At 36.1% G+C, this 17,389-nt stretch overlaps 1 protein-coding gene across 5 annotated transcripts in view; it reads right to left on the bottom strand.

Moving 5' to 3' along the window:
• The window catches only part of VPS13B (vacuolar protein sorting 13 homolog B), a 412,996-nt gene that overhangs the window by 100,839 nt on the left and 294,768 nt on the right, over window positions 1-17,389 (bottom strand). For all 5 annotated transcript variants that reach the window (XM_065751678.1, XM_065751682.1, XM_065751679.1 and 2 more), the window contains 2 exons: window positions 10,142-10,844; window positions 1,467-1,604 (listed from right to left, as the gene is read on the bottom strand). In XM_065751678.1, coding sequence (XP_065607750.1) covers window positions 1,467-1,604; window positions 10,142-10,844 — 841 coding nt within the window. The remainder of the gene's footprint in view (window positions 1-1,466; window positions 1,605-10,141; window positions 10,845-17,389) is intronic.

The following is a 17,389-nucleotide window of genomic DNA, read 5'->3' on the forward strand; positions in this document are numbered from 1 at the left end:
TGTGACAGGAGACATTATAATAAAGTTTGTCCAGAGACCCTATAGGAGCCCCCAGAAGTTTTGCTGAGGCTCTTGTCCTTAAGAACTGCAGGCTTAGTTAGGACCTGGTGATGCAGACACCTCCAGATCTATGCTTTTGCTTACTAGGCCAAGCTTCTTCATCCTCTAAGTCATGGTTAGAGTACTTCTTCCCACAGTAGAGTTAGGAACTTGTCTTCCAGTAGTCTGTTGATGAGCTGTCAAGCTTTCATAACTCTTTCTCATTGCTACTTTGATGCAATCGTGTGTGGAAAGTGTCTTTCACTACTAATAAGGGAACAGCTCTTGGTAAAGGTTACCTTGAAGAGTTGCGGCAACAAGAGAAAAGAAAAATCTGCAGATGAATGCAGAGCTGTTTCACTACATTACATGGATAAAACGCTTTATTAAAATTCAGCATAACTGCTGTTGAATCATGCTTATTGATATTTCCAATTAGCAGGAAATAGGTGATAAAAAGAGTGTCTTTGGGCAAAGAAAAGATCCTGGATGAAAGTTCTGAGCTTTTATTTGCTCTGAAAGAATCAATAGTCTGGATTTTATGATGCATTAATTTATGCCTTTTTTCAGTTCCCTACTTAGCAAAATACCATGGAGGGGACAGATTTAATACTGATTCAGGATCTGGCAGAATTATTCGCAATGTTCAGAATTATTCACAATAGGAACTGAGACTACTCATGAATGCTTAATTTACAAGCTGGTACCAACTTCCTGGCTTGCCAACTTAGCTGTCCTACTGACGGAAGTGTGGCAGGGAAACAACTTAAGGTGTATAATAAATTAATTATAAAGTGGGTCCAGGCAACTAAAATGAGAACCTAAAGAAAGAGTGTGGTGGAAAGACACGGGATCTGGGAATATAGGAATTCCTCAGGAGTGAGACTTCATGTTATGCCTTTCAAAGTAAATTCTAATAAATTGTAATACTACAGCAATTATATTCTGCATTAAATAAACATAACGCAATTTTTTTTCCAACTCTACAGTGTTAACACTGTAGATGACATGACTCTGAAATGCTAGCTATCCATATTCCAAAGAACCGCCAAGAGAAGGCAGATCTTAAAAATCTCCAGAAACAATTTACAAGTCAGTTTTTATAAACATATTTCAATAAATTTTAAAATCTCAGTTTTTCTAGGGCTAGAAGCAAACTGCTTTCATTTAATTGGAAATTTGACAAATTCAGGCTTCTAGAGGCGTAAAATTCCTGTAGTTACCTTGGAGAGTAAATAAACAGGCATTAAATCTACAACTGGCCAAGGACTGACCATTCCTCAACTTTAACTTCAGGGTAACTGCTGATGTAAGATTTCATATTTGTCAACAACGAATACAATATTTTTCTGATCTAATGTGTGTCTACATGTGCACATCTATGAAAAGATTACATTAGAAAACAGAGATTAAAGTGCAGTGCTTACCTGGCCCGTTGAGGAAGTCTTTAATTTGTACTGTGATTAGAGAAGGTGGAATACCACTTTTAGCATCTACCTCTCCTGCTACTGTCTGCAGCCAAATCTTGCAATAATCCAGAGCTTCTGGTAGAGCCTTTCCAGGATCTACAGATGATAATGATCATACCCATTAATGAAATTCCAGGAAAATGACACGTAACAAAATACTACACACAAAATTAAATAAAACTGAAGTTTATAATACATATACAGTAGGTAAAATACCTAATACTGTAATACAAAGTATTTGTGCCTACAGATAGCTAGTGCATGTATATAACAGTGCAGCCATATATACACAAGAAAGCAAATTCAGTATCACACAAAATGTAGAAAATCTGAAAAAATGAAGAGTAAAAGATATCACCCCAAAACACCTTTTAATAATACTCAGTTTTAGCTTTTGTTAGCAGAGTAGTACTTAGAAGAGAACTGATAATCAAAAATTGCTATGTCTAGATTGTATTCCCATTATCTCAAAGAGAATATAGTAACAGAAAAATAAATGATAAAGGTCAAAAGATCAGAATGCTACAAGATCTCTAGGACAGAGCGCAATAACAAAGCAGTTATATCATTCTCTTCCAAGATTCACTGACGCTGTATGTCTAGCTTTTACAATCAGCAGCTATTCTTGTATATCACTTTGAATGGAAGTCCCCTGATCAGTCTATAATTTCACATAAGTATACAAAAATTAATTTCCTACACATACTATTCCTTTGTTTTCTGCATATCACATATGGAAAAAAGCAGCCTTTTTAATGTTTAGCAACTTGTGACCTTTGCTATTACAGTTTTGGATTCTGACACTACATGTTCTAAGTACTCAATTACTCTTGAGCTTCATGACTGCTACTTAAATTGTCAGATATCTGCCCCACTCTTAAAGACTTAAGGGGCTTCTTGATGAAAATGCATCTCTCTCATTTTCAGTGAATTAAAAATTGTTAGAACTGTTTCATTTAACTGAGTTTTACCAAATGAATTCCTTTTAAGAATGTTTACATACCCACTACTAGAGTCAACATATGGTATCGTGGTATCACAGTCATATGTGGACTGGGTATATAAAGTCAGCTTTGGAATTTGTATTCCTTGACCTTATCATGTGATTCATATAAAACTTGGCACATATGAACCCTTATGTGATTTCAAAGAACCTACTGAAACCAATTGATCATGACTTTAGATCTATATGGAAAAGATCAAAAGTTAGCACATTCTTCTGTTTTTATTTGATCAATTTTCAGGCAATGACTTTACAGCAGTATTTGTACTGCATGGCATATACATTACAGCCTTTCCCTTCCCTCTATTCCCACTATACATTTATGAAGTCAGCTCTCAACAGTTATTTAAGAGCTGTCACTGCATACAAATGAATTGTATATTTTCCATGTGAATTTCTACATTTTTATGGTTCTTAGCCCTTTTCTTTAATTACACTAACCAGAATGGTAAGGCACACTCTCTTTTCTCTAGTAACTGCTTTAGGGAATATCTTTTTTCCTGTCTAGTGTTTTCCTAGAATACTGAATGTAGTAATAAAAGAAATCTTTACAATTGAATTATACTTTCAAAATATTTTTCCTGACATACATTTTAAAGCATTGTGAAAATTGCATTGTGAAATGCCCATCGATCACTAAATCACTTTAATTCTTCCTTTAGAAACATTTGTATAAACATTTAGGTGTACTAATACAGTGGAAAATATTTAAACACATCATTTCTTTCACTCATTTCTAAAGATATTGCGTCATATTTTCTAGATCAACCTAGATCAACCATTGACTTCTAAGAAATTCCAGCAGATTCAGTCAAACATTGCTTTCACTGTATACACTTACAAGTATTCCTATTCACCTGAGGCTTGTTTATGTTACAGAATAGCTAATAATCATTTCACAGTTGTAGCTGTTTAAAGATGGAGATATTTTTAATGAAAAGAACTTACACAGCAGAGAATCCTTCCATGATCTTTCCATAAATTAGCTATACAAACACAACCCTTGGGGTGCTGGAAACTGTATCTTATAAGCACAGAATGAAAAAAAATAAAGGAGCCATGGGACTCTCCAAAGATTACTTTGCTCTGTCATGTCCCAAGGAGTGCAGCACTATCACCTCTTCAGTACCTGGAATACTGTAGGTCTGGGGCATATAAATTGTCAAAAAGACCCATAGAACTTTCACAACACAAAGACACCTGAACATGCAGAATTAGTCTGAGTTCAAGAGAACATTTTATTTTTTATTAACAGATCTCCGGCCTTACAGATTTCAAATTTTTCTTAGTTCAAATGGAACCATCTTATGCCGACATTGAGATAATTATGGAAACAGGATAATTGCATAGTTGGATTAGCTGATCTTACAAGTCTCTTCCAGTCTTCATGATTCTATGGATCTATGGTTTGGCATCTGAGACAATAATCCCAAGGGGCAAGTCAAAAACTTGTTTTAAGCATATCCAAACCCATGACATGGTTAATTTGGACCTGGGTCCAGACTTGACTAGGTATATCAGAAATGGATCAATAAATAGGTTTTTATAGCATGAGGAGAAAGTTAAATTCCAGAGGCGTTAAAACCTATGCAGGTGCTTATCTCAAAAGCATGAAGGGAGTTAGGAAGATGAGCTACGCAGCGCATCTGGGAAGGAAAATTCATTTACACTGGAGGTCAAAAAAGTAAAATATGTATATGTTGATTAAAATAATCTTCTAAGAAAACAATTTATAATATTTCATAGGATTAAGGGTTAAGAAAATAATAAATCAATATAAATAAATAAATTCCCATGTCATGGGTCAGAGGAATTGCTAGAAAAGCGACAGAATGAAGAAAAGGAGAAAATTTAGGCTGAAAAGTAAGGCATTCCTGTTATGGAGAGAAAAAGGACTCTACTCCCTCAAGGAAATGATGGAAATGTTCAAAATGTTTAAAAATACACTTGACAGAACACTATGAAATATACAACAGGGAACAATTATGCATCAGCAGGGAACGGGTCTGAATATTGTATTATAATAGGTCATTTCCATTTCCATTTTCTATGATTCTCCCAAAAATCAACACTTAAATTTGCAGCTATTTGTATGAAGAAAATGCTGGAGAAAACCCAAGGGATGCATATATAAGCAAAAAGAGAGGCTAGAATTACTCCACAGCAAGCCAAGAGAGAGAAAAGAAAGGGCTTGAAAAGTGAAGAGTGGTGAAGACGGCCAGAAATCCTATCCTCTGGGCAATGTGAAAAATTTGTCTGTGGCAGCAAAAGAAAAAGGGTGAGACAACTATCACAGATTGACAACCAAGTCCGTAATTCAAAATCTGTAAGACTGAGATGCTGTGAGGCCTTGAATACTTTCACATTGTTTTCCTTTTTTTTTTTTTTTTTTTTATTAGAATGAAAAAAATATCTCTGGTTATTTTTGTATCCAGCAGACATCCCAAGCCACTTTTAGTCCTGTTAAGTTCCAGATCTCACCTCTGAAATTAACGGTTTATGAAGTACCTAAACTTGACTTGTATTTACAAGTTTTGATACTTCCTCCTCATACTGGTAGCAGACAACAAAACCCAAGCTTCTGAAGAGATGGGAAATGAAGGTGGAAAAGAAGAGAGGCAGGAGAAATTTCAGATCTTGAAGCTTTTCATGTTACAAAATGTGGTTCTTAGCAGCCAGGACATCATGGGGGCAAAGCCTGGGGCAGACCTTAGTTGGGCCTCAGCCGTCCCAGCAGGGGACTGGGCTACCGAGCTGTGTGTGCCGGATGGCTACTTGGCCCCTCCAGCTGGATCCTCACAGAGGCCAAAGGAGGTCTGCAATGGGTTTTTATTTCAATGGATGAATCATGGTTTGGTCTGCAGTCAATTTTGCAAGCCAGTATGATGCTGCAATCTCCTCTGCATTTCCAACTCCAAATTGGGATGCCTGGTCTTATTTTTAAAATGGTTTCCATTGGAATTTAGAAAACATAATGGGAAAACATTTCTGTTAGCATACTCACAAATGCTGTGTCAGGGAGTTCAAAAATGAGCATTTACAGTATCCCAAGGAATGCACACTCCCAAGCCAGCTCATCTTTACTGCTGGGAGCTGTGCACCCGTACAGCCATGGATCCAGATGTACTGGTCACTAAATATACTCAGAGGGAAACAGGTGACATTCCAGCACAACTCCCTCAATGCTGGGCTAGGGAACAGTCTTAAATCCTCATCTGCTTCATAGGAAGCACAAGCTGACAGAGAGGCAGTGAATCAGATTTCCTGCCAGATCCAGCCTGTGCTTCTCTCCATTCAGCCTGAGCTTTCCATTAGATCAGAGGTTACATGTGGTCTTAGCTACTGCATGTGCTCTTCATGGACCCCCTGCCATCAAAGGCGTGGGTGCTAAAAAAAAATTAAGAATAATCTTGGATGGCCTCACAATGGCTATTTTCTTGCAAATGCTTCACTGGAGGAAGTTGAAGAAATTCCATGCATAACACATCTATTTGGAAATTTCCCCCCTTTAAAATGAGTACGAAGCACAATCTCCTCTTTGAAAATAAACAAACAAACAAATAGAAAAAAGATTTTTCAAGAATGCCCAGAGCACAATGCTCAGGAAATGAGGCAATTTTGTATCTGGATTACATTACCTGAAACAAAGCAAATAAAAGTTTAAGAAAATATTTGTAAAAGCAGCTTATGAGGTTACATTAAAAACAATTGCACCCACTTTTATTTAAATGGAAATGGCCAACTCTCTGTTAGCAAAAACTAACAGTTAGCAGATGCCATTTTTTTTAAATGTAGGATGACCAATGAATAAAAAAAATGTTGTTTTATAGTAACTTTAAGGCTACTTCTATAGGATCTTACAAGTCGTCTCAGGGAACAACTAGTCTTTTTAAACAACATTTACTAAGGGCTTAATATTTATCCCATTAATTTATTTACTTTGATTTCAAGTTCCTATACCTGGCACTAAGTAATAAAATTACAATCAAGCTATGCAAGTACAGAAATAATTTAAAACACAAATGAAGCAGTTTAGCACATCCATGCTAAAACTGAGCTAACATAATAACCTAATTAATTTTCTCCGACAAACTGTCCTGCCAGTGGACATGGTTTGAGGGAAATACTGAGGAAATTGAAAGCACAGCCACTAGTCTTTAGCTCCAAGGCAGGCAAGCTCTCTGAAATCCAGACACTGCCCTGCTGGAAATGTGTTACTGCAAACTGATAATTGACACACTAACAGTATATTCTATTTTCTCCTGTTTTCTTAATACATTCTTATTTCTTTCAATTTTCATAACAAGCAAAAAAATCACCACAGCTAGTGAACAGAGGAGCCAAGCTCTTCAGATGCGGCTCAGGTATTCTCTCACACCTAAGACTGACAACAGTGCAAAAGTGCTCAAGTTTAAGCTTTATATATAGGCTTTCATAACACAGCTGTAAGGAACACATTCTCTGTCGACTTACAGGTGAACAATGAATTTTTCAAAAATACACTAACGTGAAGTGAAGGATAAGAACCATAACAAGGTCTAAACTGTGACCAGCTTATCTTTACCCCCAAATTGACATTGGAGCTACCTTCTATCAAATGTAACACCTTCCCTATTTCACAGTCCTCTTGCACAATAATTGCTCTGGAAGTAATGTCTCCTATTTTGCTATGTCAGCCCACAATGTCAGAGGTGGATGGTGGTGGTATGGCAGTAGAGGTTGGACCTTCCTACCAATATTCTGTTACACGTTGTCTTGTGACAGACGGCAGCAGAGTGGCAGAGTCTGACAGAATGGCATCTAACGTGGAAGTGTGTATGGAGCAAAGGTGTATCACTGAATTCCTCCATTCAGAAAAATGGCACCCACTGACATACATTGATGCTTGCTAAACATTTATGGAGACCAACAGTGGATGTGAGCACAGAGAGGTTGTGGGTGCTGCATTTCAGCGACAGTGATAGCAAGCCATCTCCACTGGTACAGATTTTTACTGGCATGGCATGCAGGCTCTTCATTGCTGGCAAAAATGCACAGCTAGTGGTGGTAACTATGTTGAAAAATCATGTTTTGTAGCTGAGAACTTGCTGTATCAAACATTGTTATCGTTCTCTTTGTATCTGATGTAGTTCCCATGGAAATAAGTAAGAGCCACCTACATATTTGTTTCTGCAAGATTTGAGAGAATTGTTTGAGAAATGTAGATTTTTTTTTTCTGAAAAGCCAAAGAAATTATTGAACAGTACTTCCTAAGACCTGAATCCATTGCAGTTGAACTACAATGTTCTTATGCAGCATATAAGGTGTATATGCATGCAGAGAAATGTCACAGTTTTTATCAGCATATTTTGGATACAATCTAGTTCTAATATAGTTTAGCTACGTAAGTTAAACTGTATTAGTTTAAGTAATGAGAAACCACCCCCAAAGAATTACCAATAAAACTTTATAACAAACAACATATATTTTTCCTTCATCTTAATGGTTCTGATGAAATCTGCCATGTAACAGGCCTGGCCCTATGAGCACCTTTTGTGTCATGCACAACATTTTCATCAGTCTGGTGTTTAGTTCCTCTAGTAAAAGTTTTTCAAGGGGGAATATGCTTCATCAGTTATCTAGTTTAAATACATATTTTATTGTTAGTTTATGTCCACCTCCTCGTTTTATGTTAGATAATGGAGAATTAGTTGGCATACATATTTTACATACAGACAAAAGAAGGGTAGTCTTCCAAAGAGTTTAACTGGAAACATTATTTAGCAACATTCCCCGTAAATTAAACAATTGATGCCATCTTTCTACCCTCCAATCCTCAACATACAGAGAAACATAAGGATATAGCACACAGCTACTGTGCAGTGGGAGAGAAGCTAGCTTATTTCTTTCAAATATACTCAATTTCACTCTTAATCATGTTGATATATCTCTTTCAGATACAACAGTCAGGAAATAGTCACAATGCCATGAAAAACTGGAGCGATGGATGAAATTGGCTACAACAACTTAGCAAATGCAGGGAAAGGCTCCTGATGTTGCATTATATGCTATGCAGTATGTATATGCATATACGTATACACACATATGTAAAGATATAGCTACTTGCCATTTTTCCTCAAATATGAACACTAGGAATTAAAAATAAAAGTTTCCAAAACTTCATGTTACAAGAATGGTATGACAGCATTAAATGCTGAACAATACAATCACAAGCACAGCAGGTCTTCCTAAACCAGGGACAATAAAAAATTATACTACCTACTTTTTGTTGTGTTTAAGTACAGATTAGTTTTACTCACTAATAAATTTAGGATGGTGTTTTTAGGCAAAGGAACTTTGGCATCCACCTTCACAAATTCTTCTGAAAAAAGACATAATGCTTTGGCAGAAAGCACAGGATTCTTTCTGGTACATGACTAAGATATTTATTACTGCCCACAAAAGCAGCAGGATGAGAACAGAACTTCTGCCTCAACATAATGTCTGACTCTCACCTCCACAATGCTTTACCTTTGCCTGACAGATAGAAAACAAAAACAACAAAAACAAAGGAAAGGGTAAGAACCCTGCAGAGCTAATTGTTAGTTGTCTGAAAAAACTTCTTCAGGTCTAGATGTAGGCAAGGTGCTCTCTCATCATCTTTACTACTTATGCTTTCCATGCTTCTGTCCTCTCTGATTCAGTTTCTAGGAAGGCATTATTTTAGCTTGTAACCACAGCCCATTTTTTTGAGTACTGTTTCCCTACATACAAAGGTACTGAGAACACTGAGTGCTAATTGTAGGAGTGGAATAGAGAGAACTTTGCCCATTTTATTTGCAATAAGCCATACTTCTCTGGCTGCCTGCTCAGATCAGGTCCCTGCATCCTCAAGAACATTATTTATTGATTTACTTGATAACTGTCTGCAAAGTAATCGTATTTCTCATTAAATTCTTATTCAATGTACAGGCTGTCAGACACATGACCTGCAACGATTTCATTTCTATCTTCAGGAATATGCGTAAAAGAGAAAATGATTTTCAGAATTTTTCCACTAAGCAGTAATTCTGTTCCTTGTGATAAACTTTGTGTATGAAATGAAACAAGAAAGGAAAAAGAAGAAGGAAATACATGCAAAGCCCCATATCTCAGCTGAATAAAACGTTGAAGTATGTGACATTATTAAATACCTTGGAATATTTTCTTAAAGCTTATGATCAAAACACAAAGTGCCTCTCTAATGTTTTTCTTTAAATTTTATCAGTGTATTAACATGGGCAAATATTGTGATACATAAGAGGTGCTTTTTATGACATCACCTTGGTTTACAACTCTTTTGCCCTTAGAATAAAACAAGGAGTTAGAGTAATGTGAAAATCCCTATGACAATCCAGTGCTGAGAAAGTAATATTGAGGAGCAGGAAGAGCTTGTTGCTGAAAGGTCACATCTTAATTAACTTCAAATGTTCTACACACTTAATGTGATTCGGCTACACTACATAATCTTTAAAACACAACTATTTACTGCTTGATTTGTAAAGATGTCCTAGAAGTCTGTCAGTTATTTCTCCTTCCACATCTCCAGTAACGTTTAGAAGTGCCATTTCTTTGACGTTCATAATCAGGTATGACTGTTCAATGACCTTACCTGTACACTTGTAGTCTGAGGCTACTCCCTTAAGCCCAGCATCAAACACTGACACTTCTATCTTCTGCTTCCTGTGGTGGCAGCTGAGGAGCATGGAGGGCTGTGACACAACCAGGTAGAGAAATGGCTGCAGCTCTATGTCACCGGTGCCCCTGCGACCAGGCTGCCGAACGATAGTTATACCAAGGGCTTGTCGAGCAGAGGACCGCGTGGAAGCATGCAGGCTTTCCAGTGACAGAAGACCTGTTTTTCTTCCAGAAGGCAGGGGAACATTGCTGTTTAAAAGGTCATCTGCTGTGACAGATGAAATGGATGGCTGACTGGGCCTCTTGGTGTCACGGCTGCTACCCGAATCTGGTTCTGGAAGGTTTAAGGAGCTTTTGCTTATTTTCTCACCATCTTTCTGATCTTGTGATGATTTCAGTTTAGGTAAAGCAGCGCATGAGTAAGTCATCAAGGAGATCCGACTTGCTGTAACGAAAATGTCAAAAGGGATGAAGTTGAGGTTCTTCACAATGGACGACTGGCGGGAGGGCTGGGCGATGCGGTGCTGGCTGGTGCCACTATGCTGCTCGATCTGAACGATTCTGATCTTAACGCTGTCACTGCCAATTCCACTGTCCTGTGCCCCACTGTAACGGGAAGAAGTCTCAACCGTTCCTCCATCTGACACGTCCATTTTTTTTTGCTCTTGTTTGGAAACCTTCAAAGGAAAATATTATATTACCTTATGAAATCCATATCCCAACTGTTTCCATTTCAGTGGCAGCAAACAATCACTATATAAACATGATGTCAAAAAAGAGAATGATAAAATTTTCTGCCAAGTTAACTTAAACACAGTAATCACTCAGGAAAACACAGCAGGTGTCTGTTCCAATGAAATGATGACTCACAGCGGATGAAGTGCTAAAAGAACACGTGAAGGAAAAATAAAAGGAATAATGACTTTTAGGTTTAGGTTTTAAACTTTTAGGTTTAAAATTCATTCTTCAAAAAACTCATTTGTTACACCCTAAAGATTCTACAGGAAATTTATGACTTAATATGGAACCATATCTCTGCACAGGAATATATTGTAAATATAAAAATGTAAATAAAAAGCCTCCTCAAAATTATTTTCTAGTTTTGAGTACTGATGTTCAAGAAGTCCTCTTTGGAACTAAAATATTTTTCTGTGATGGTAAGAAATAGAATGCAATATAAATCCAATACAAAATCACAAAATGACAAGATGGAAATTGTGAGCTGAAAAGTGTAAATATTATGTTGTAGAAAGAATATTTTTCTTAGAGAAACGGAAATGACAGCTGCCTTATATAAAATTCAAAAGTTGATGTACCTATAGACTGCCCCTGTGGCAGAGTGTGGTTCTTAGCTTACCAGGGCCCACCCAGCATCATGATCTCATCTGTGACATCCACAGCGTTTCAGATGAGAAATCATGGCATATAGAACTATTTCAAAAAGCAAACATATTCCACTGAAGATAGAGTAAAAACAACTTCTGTTGTAGGAAATACTACAGTGAAACAAAACAAATCTGCACAGCTTACTATCCAGGAATAGAACAGTAGTGAGACACAGAGATTCAAGACAAGGAGGTGCTTCAAGGTACAAACACTTCACTTCAAATACTGCTGCTGAAATAAAGAGGAATTCTACAGAGAACTTGAGGACAAGGTGGAAAGTCTATACAAAAAACTACTCGAAAAAAAAAGACCCCGTATAAATTCAGTAATAGTAGTAACAACAATGGTCCTAACCATCTCTCGTGATTCATATGGAGTTTGCAGTTATCTATCACTCATCATAGCCTCCACAGCATAACCACCATTTCTATCTGGTTTCTGCTCTGTATTGTAGAACATAAGAAATGCCCTAATCAGATTCACAACCCATCCAACCCAGTACACTGTATTTGACAGCAACAAGAGGACACAATATTGGGAGAGACTGTGGACCCTGGTACTTCCTGCAGTTCGCTCCCTCTGTAGAAATCAGGTGGTTGGAGGCATTAAAGAAAAGCTGCTTTTCTAAAGGCTTCTTTATACTGTTCCTTCTGAAACAAAGGGAAAAACCCTCCCCTTCTTTCTTTAAAGGTATGGCCATACTAAAGAAAAGTAGTACAGAAGAAATCCTAAAACAGAACCCTTAACTAGCTGAGATTTTCTTTGAAAAGGTTTTTGCCAGCTCTGGTTACAATCTTTTCAGATTCACTCGCGTACGTATTTTTCAAATAAGCAATAAACTTCCTCGCTGCTGATTTCTGTGACAGACTCATATCGCTGACTTGTAAAAGTGGTATCACTTTTAATGCAGCCTTGTAAAAATATTTGGAGACGATTCTAATGAATTACTTATATTGTAAGCAAAGGAACCATGATCCCTCCTGATAAGCTAGCAAAGTTATACTATTTATGTCTCAGCCCTTCTGTCTGGTAAACTATAAAGTGTTTTGCCCCTATCCTGTACTGATGGTGAGTTCAGAATAGATACAGATAGAGATGGTTTCATTCTTCATCCATTCAGGGCCAGCAAAAGGCAGAGGGATGGAGCTTTGGAACGATATTGCTATATCACTCCATGGAAATGCTGTCTGAAAAGAAGGCATGTGCTTCTACACCCAGCACTTTATAGCTGATGCACAGCCTTCAATTCAGAACTATATCAAATCTCTTTGGAATGCAGATTTCCACACACAATTGCACTCAAGATATTACATGATACTCTCTTGTTCTCCTCTCTGCAGCAGAAATTTCTACAGTGACCTGACATTTAAGTTACACCTGTCTGGGTCAGAGGAATTGAAAATGCAATCCACTGAATGGTAATATTACAGAAAGAAAACCATTGCATATGTATGAGAGAGTGATTTTTTCTGAATGCATTTTCTCACTTCTTTAGGTCAAATCTATTTGACTAAAAACCTAGTTTGTGCGAAGCACCTCAAGGAAGATAGAAAAACAGCTCTGCCTCCATTCCCATTCATATATTAGCATCTCTGCTAAGACTACTGTAGACTGCTAATTGGTCCCAACTGCTGTGTTTCCTGCTATGTGGACACTCAACTACAAGAATTACTGAGACCCCAAGTCAATTCATGCAGGTCACTGAACAACAGTCAGATGGCAACTTCTGCTCTTTAATAAGGAGCATGGGACATGAACCACTGCCCAAACTGCAAAAAGCATCACATACTCTTGCAATTTTCCATGCCAGCCAGTTCCACAATTAAACTCTGACTTATTTATTCTCTTATCATATATATCGCAAAGGTTGGAACAAGTGAGGAATGATTTGCAAGACAGTTTTTAATAACATTACTGTTTACACAATAAAGGTGCAGAAATATCACTGGAACTTTTTGCATCAATTTCTGCTCAGTAAGCATTGAGTCCTCTTCCAAGTTGCATGGTTAACCCAAAAATATGTCTAGTAATAAGCTTGGGCATCATTTAGCTATTCTTCTAACGGGATAGCAGATGTGAGGTAAGGACCCTCAGGATAACTCCTCCAAAAAGATTTTTGCTTTATTATAGAATAAATGGGCCAGTACTTTAAAGATGTCAGGAACTGCAATATCAGCTCGCTGCTAGCAAAATGTAATGGTAACATTTATCATTGGGCTGTATTATATCAGTTCTCTTACTCTTTACATAACCCATTCAAAATGAACAATAAAAGTTTTCTTTAATTAGCTACTGGTGTGCATTAACATGATTATGATTAAACCATAAAAACCAACTGTACATTACTCTGGTCCCCTATCCCATGTGTTTTAAATTATTTTAGTTGAAAATGTACTTTGAGTCCCTTTTAAAAGTTCGACCTTCTGCTTTCAGAGAATTAAATGCATATTACTGTAGTGGAGAAGATAATGTTTCAGACCTCCAGGCATATATTAAACACACTGGCAGCACATTAGACAAAATGCTTTACTTATTAGATACTTCCTATTCTAAACAGTGTCATCAAAGGCTAAAAACAAAATCCATATAAAAGCTGCACAATGCTTCCACACAGAACCTGTGCCAAAATCCCTGTACTTTCCAACTAATGAGGAAAGGATGTGTACTCTTAACATATGAATGTAAGATTTTCCAAGCATTCACTTTAGGAAACAGAACTATTGATTCCACATGGCTTATGTTAAATGAAACTGTATTGGTAAAATAACCTTTAAGATATTTGGCATGATAACTGTAATTAAACAGTATTCAAAGGAGTAAAACAAAAGGGAATTTGGTTCCACAATGGCTAATTAAAATAAAATGAAAAAACACAGCATGTCATCTATCAAGATAAATTGTTATTGTTTAAGAACTATTTAAATACTGTTAAAATATACTTCTAGATAAAATCTGAAAGGACTGGAAAAATATTTGTGGCTTAAAAATGGATAGTTTGGCGAAGAAAAAAGTATAGGATGCTGAAATTTTATGCTGAGATAATAGCTTTAAAGCTTTGAGCATAACCAGATGGTACTTAAATCAGAGGAATTCTACAGTTTCACTGTCAGAATGAGTTGCAATATGGAAAGGTTTTCAATAGCTAGAAAAAACATGTCAAGATGATAGTTTACTTAGATCACTTCAGTGCATTTTCTCGTCTTTTCACAGTTATATATCCTATCAATAGTAGACACCATAGGAAAGGTGTTGAAAGCTACACGAGTAGCTAGGGAACAATGGCTAATCCTTCCTTTTCATGTGTTGAGATAGGTAACTTTTCTAGCTTAACCCCTTGAGTTCAATAGGGCATATGACATATATATCCATTTAATGAAAGGGCATGGAAATAGCACATCCTGCAGAATACATACTGAGAAGTACATCATAAAATCAAGGGTAAATAAATAGATTTGCTTTATAGAATTGGCAGGCACCCCCACCTGAGGTCATTGCAACCGTAGCCAGGTAACTATTTATTTTCTATTTCTGATAAAAGCCTTCAGATGGTAGAGACTTATCTTCAAAGTTTTCACTCCATAAAGAAAGGCAATAAAACTATCAAGGTAAACACACAAATAGACTTTAGACTATTAACATGTTTTCCAAATCAGAGAATGGTGTTGTACAACAACTGACAACGTTTTTCATTATATCCTCACTCTCTTAGTCTCTCAAGAGTTTTCAACAATAATAAATGTAAACATGTGCAAAGTTTCACTATAAACCTTTCTATCAGTTTTATTTTATTTCACTGGTACTTTACAGACTAATTCTCTAATTAATAGATCAACTGTAAGCAATATAATCTTTGGAAGTGAAACTGCTCAAGATCAAAAACATCTACATCTGCATAATTTTTCCAGCTTCTCAGATTAATTATGGTTATATAATGGCTCTATTGAAGTAAAATTTCCAGCCTCCAGCATAGCCTTAATTCTGATCAAAAACCTTCAGCCAATCATGAGATCATTCTTCACATTACATAAATTATGGAAAGAGTCACAAGTGTGAAACCACAGAATTAAAGTGCCAATCACATCTGGTACATCCCTGTGACATGTGACCTAGTTTTATTTCTCTTGCTAAAGTAGTAGTATTTTCATGGAAATAAAAACTGCCTACCACAGAAACTGAGCTACAGGAAAGGAATGTCTTTCATTTTTTTTTCCTGTTGCGCTTAAACTGGAATCACGAAGAAAACACTGTGTATTTTCTTTCTGGATTTATTCTAGATACTTGATCTATTCCACCAAAAGTTCTATGTCTTTGATGCATTGTTTTCAAAAGATTTATTTTTTTGTAAAGCAGTTATACTATGTTGCTCCAAAAAACAATTTGATTTTGATTTGCATATACATTATATGAATGACTAAAATTCTAGTAAATATATTTTTTAAATGACACATTATCTCACATGGAAAATATAACGAAACACACACACAAACATTTTAGAGTACTAAATTACTTCTTCCGGTCTATTACAATTACCCTGAAGTTTTAAATTAAAACTTCAATCCTGCAGTTTGCTATAGACAGCTTGCTGGTATTTGTATTGATGAAACAATGCAGAAAGAGTTCTACATCCAAAACTTCCTACAAAAAGGAAACTATTAAATCAAGTAAAATTGAGGAAACAAAAATAACAAATTTCTGAAATGGTTTATTTAATATAAAAGTCAAATGTATTCTCTTCCAATAATAGATTTTCTTTTCAATCCAAATTTGATGTAAAGTTACATGATGATGGTGCATATAGTCTCACAGACCTACAGGATTCCATTTTAGTTTTCACAGTACTGCAGGAATTTTATGTGAAAGATGTGATGGAGAGAAGCAGTACCAACTCAGCTTTTTTCTGCAATGTTTTTCCAGCTCCTCAAAACTGGAGTAAGAGGCCATGTTCTACTAAACACTGATCCAAATATTCATAAATAAAAGCCATGTTAAATGTTCTAACTGTAACATGATTATATGCAAATGCTAAATCCTAAATCTTTTTTAATCTGAATATAAACAGTATGTTTATTATGCTATACTATACTAATAAAGGGCAGTAAGGCTCTATGTTTTTTTTTAAAGGATGTAATTACAAGTTAAAAAAAAAAGTTTAATTCTGTCAAAATTCATTGTCCAACAGTCCCGTAATTGTTTCATAATATTTTTTCCACCAAATATTAGCTTTTTGTGCTTTTTTTTTTCAAAGTAAATTTCAGATAGTTAAAGTTTAAAATCTTCCGTTTTACATTAAAAAAAATCTGGATTAAAATAAATATACCTTTTAACTTTAATCATGTTGTGGATATGTTCATTTTAGCACATTCTTTTTAAGGTTAGGGCCAAGAAACAATATTTTCCCATGACAGTCTTGCTTTTATACTTCACTTGGATCTGTTAAAATATTTCACCTCGTTTCTACATGATATTCTCTAACATTTCAGCATTAAAATTTCATTACTAGACTGCTGTTGTACTAGTCTCAGATTTAAATCCCATTTCCATGCAGAAAGATTACTTAACCGAATTTTAGTTTAGCATTGATCTGACCTTACAAAATGAATTTTGTCTCATTAAGCTAACTGAATGCATCATGAAGCATATGTACCAAGTATGCTGAAAAAATAACAACAAAACAAGCACCGACAATCGCCCAGATACTTGCAAGTTCAAATACGTAAGGCTGTAGTTTCACAACAGAAAGATTGTTCTCAAACACTAGAGGAAGACCAATGGTCATATTTCAGAGCCTCGAATGGCAACATAAGTTTGCCATTGCACAGCCTGCAGTGGGATTACT

The sequence above is a fragment of the Cyrtonyx montezumae genome, unplaced genomic scaffold, assembly GCF_038088225.1.
Source record: "Cyrtonyx montezumae isolate F1298 unplaced genomic scaffold, pur_monq_1.0 scaffold_8, whole genome shotgun sequence".
NCBI classification, from domain to species: domain Eukaryota; kingdom Metazoa; phylum Chordata; class Aves; order Galliformes; family Odontophoridae; genus Cyrtonyx; species Cyrtonyx montezumae.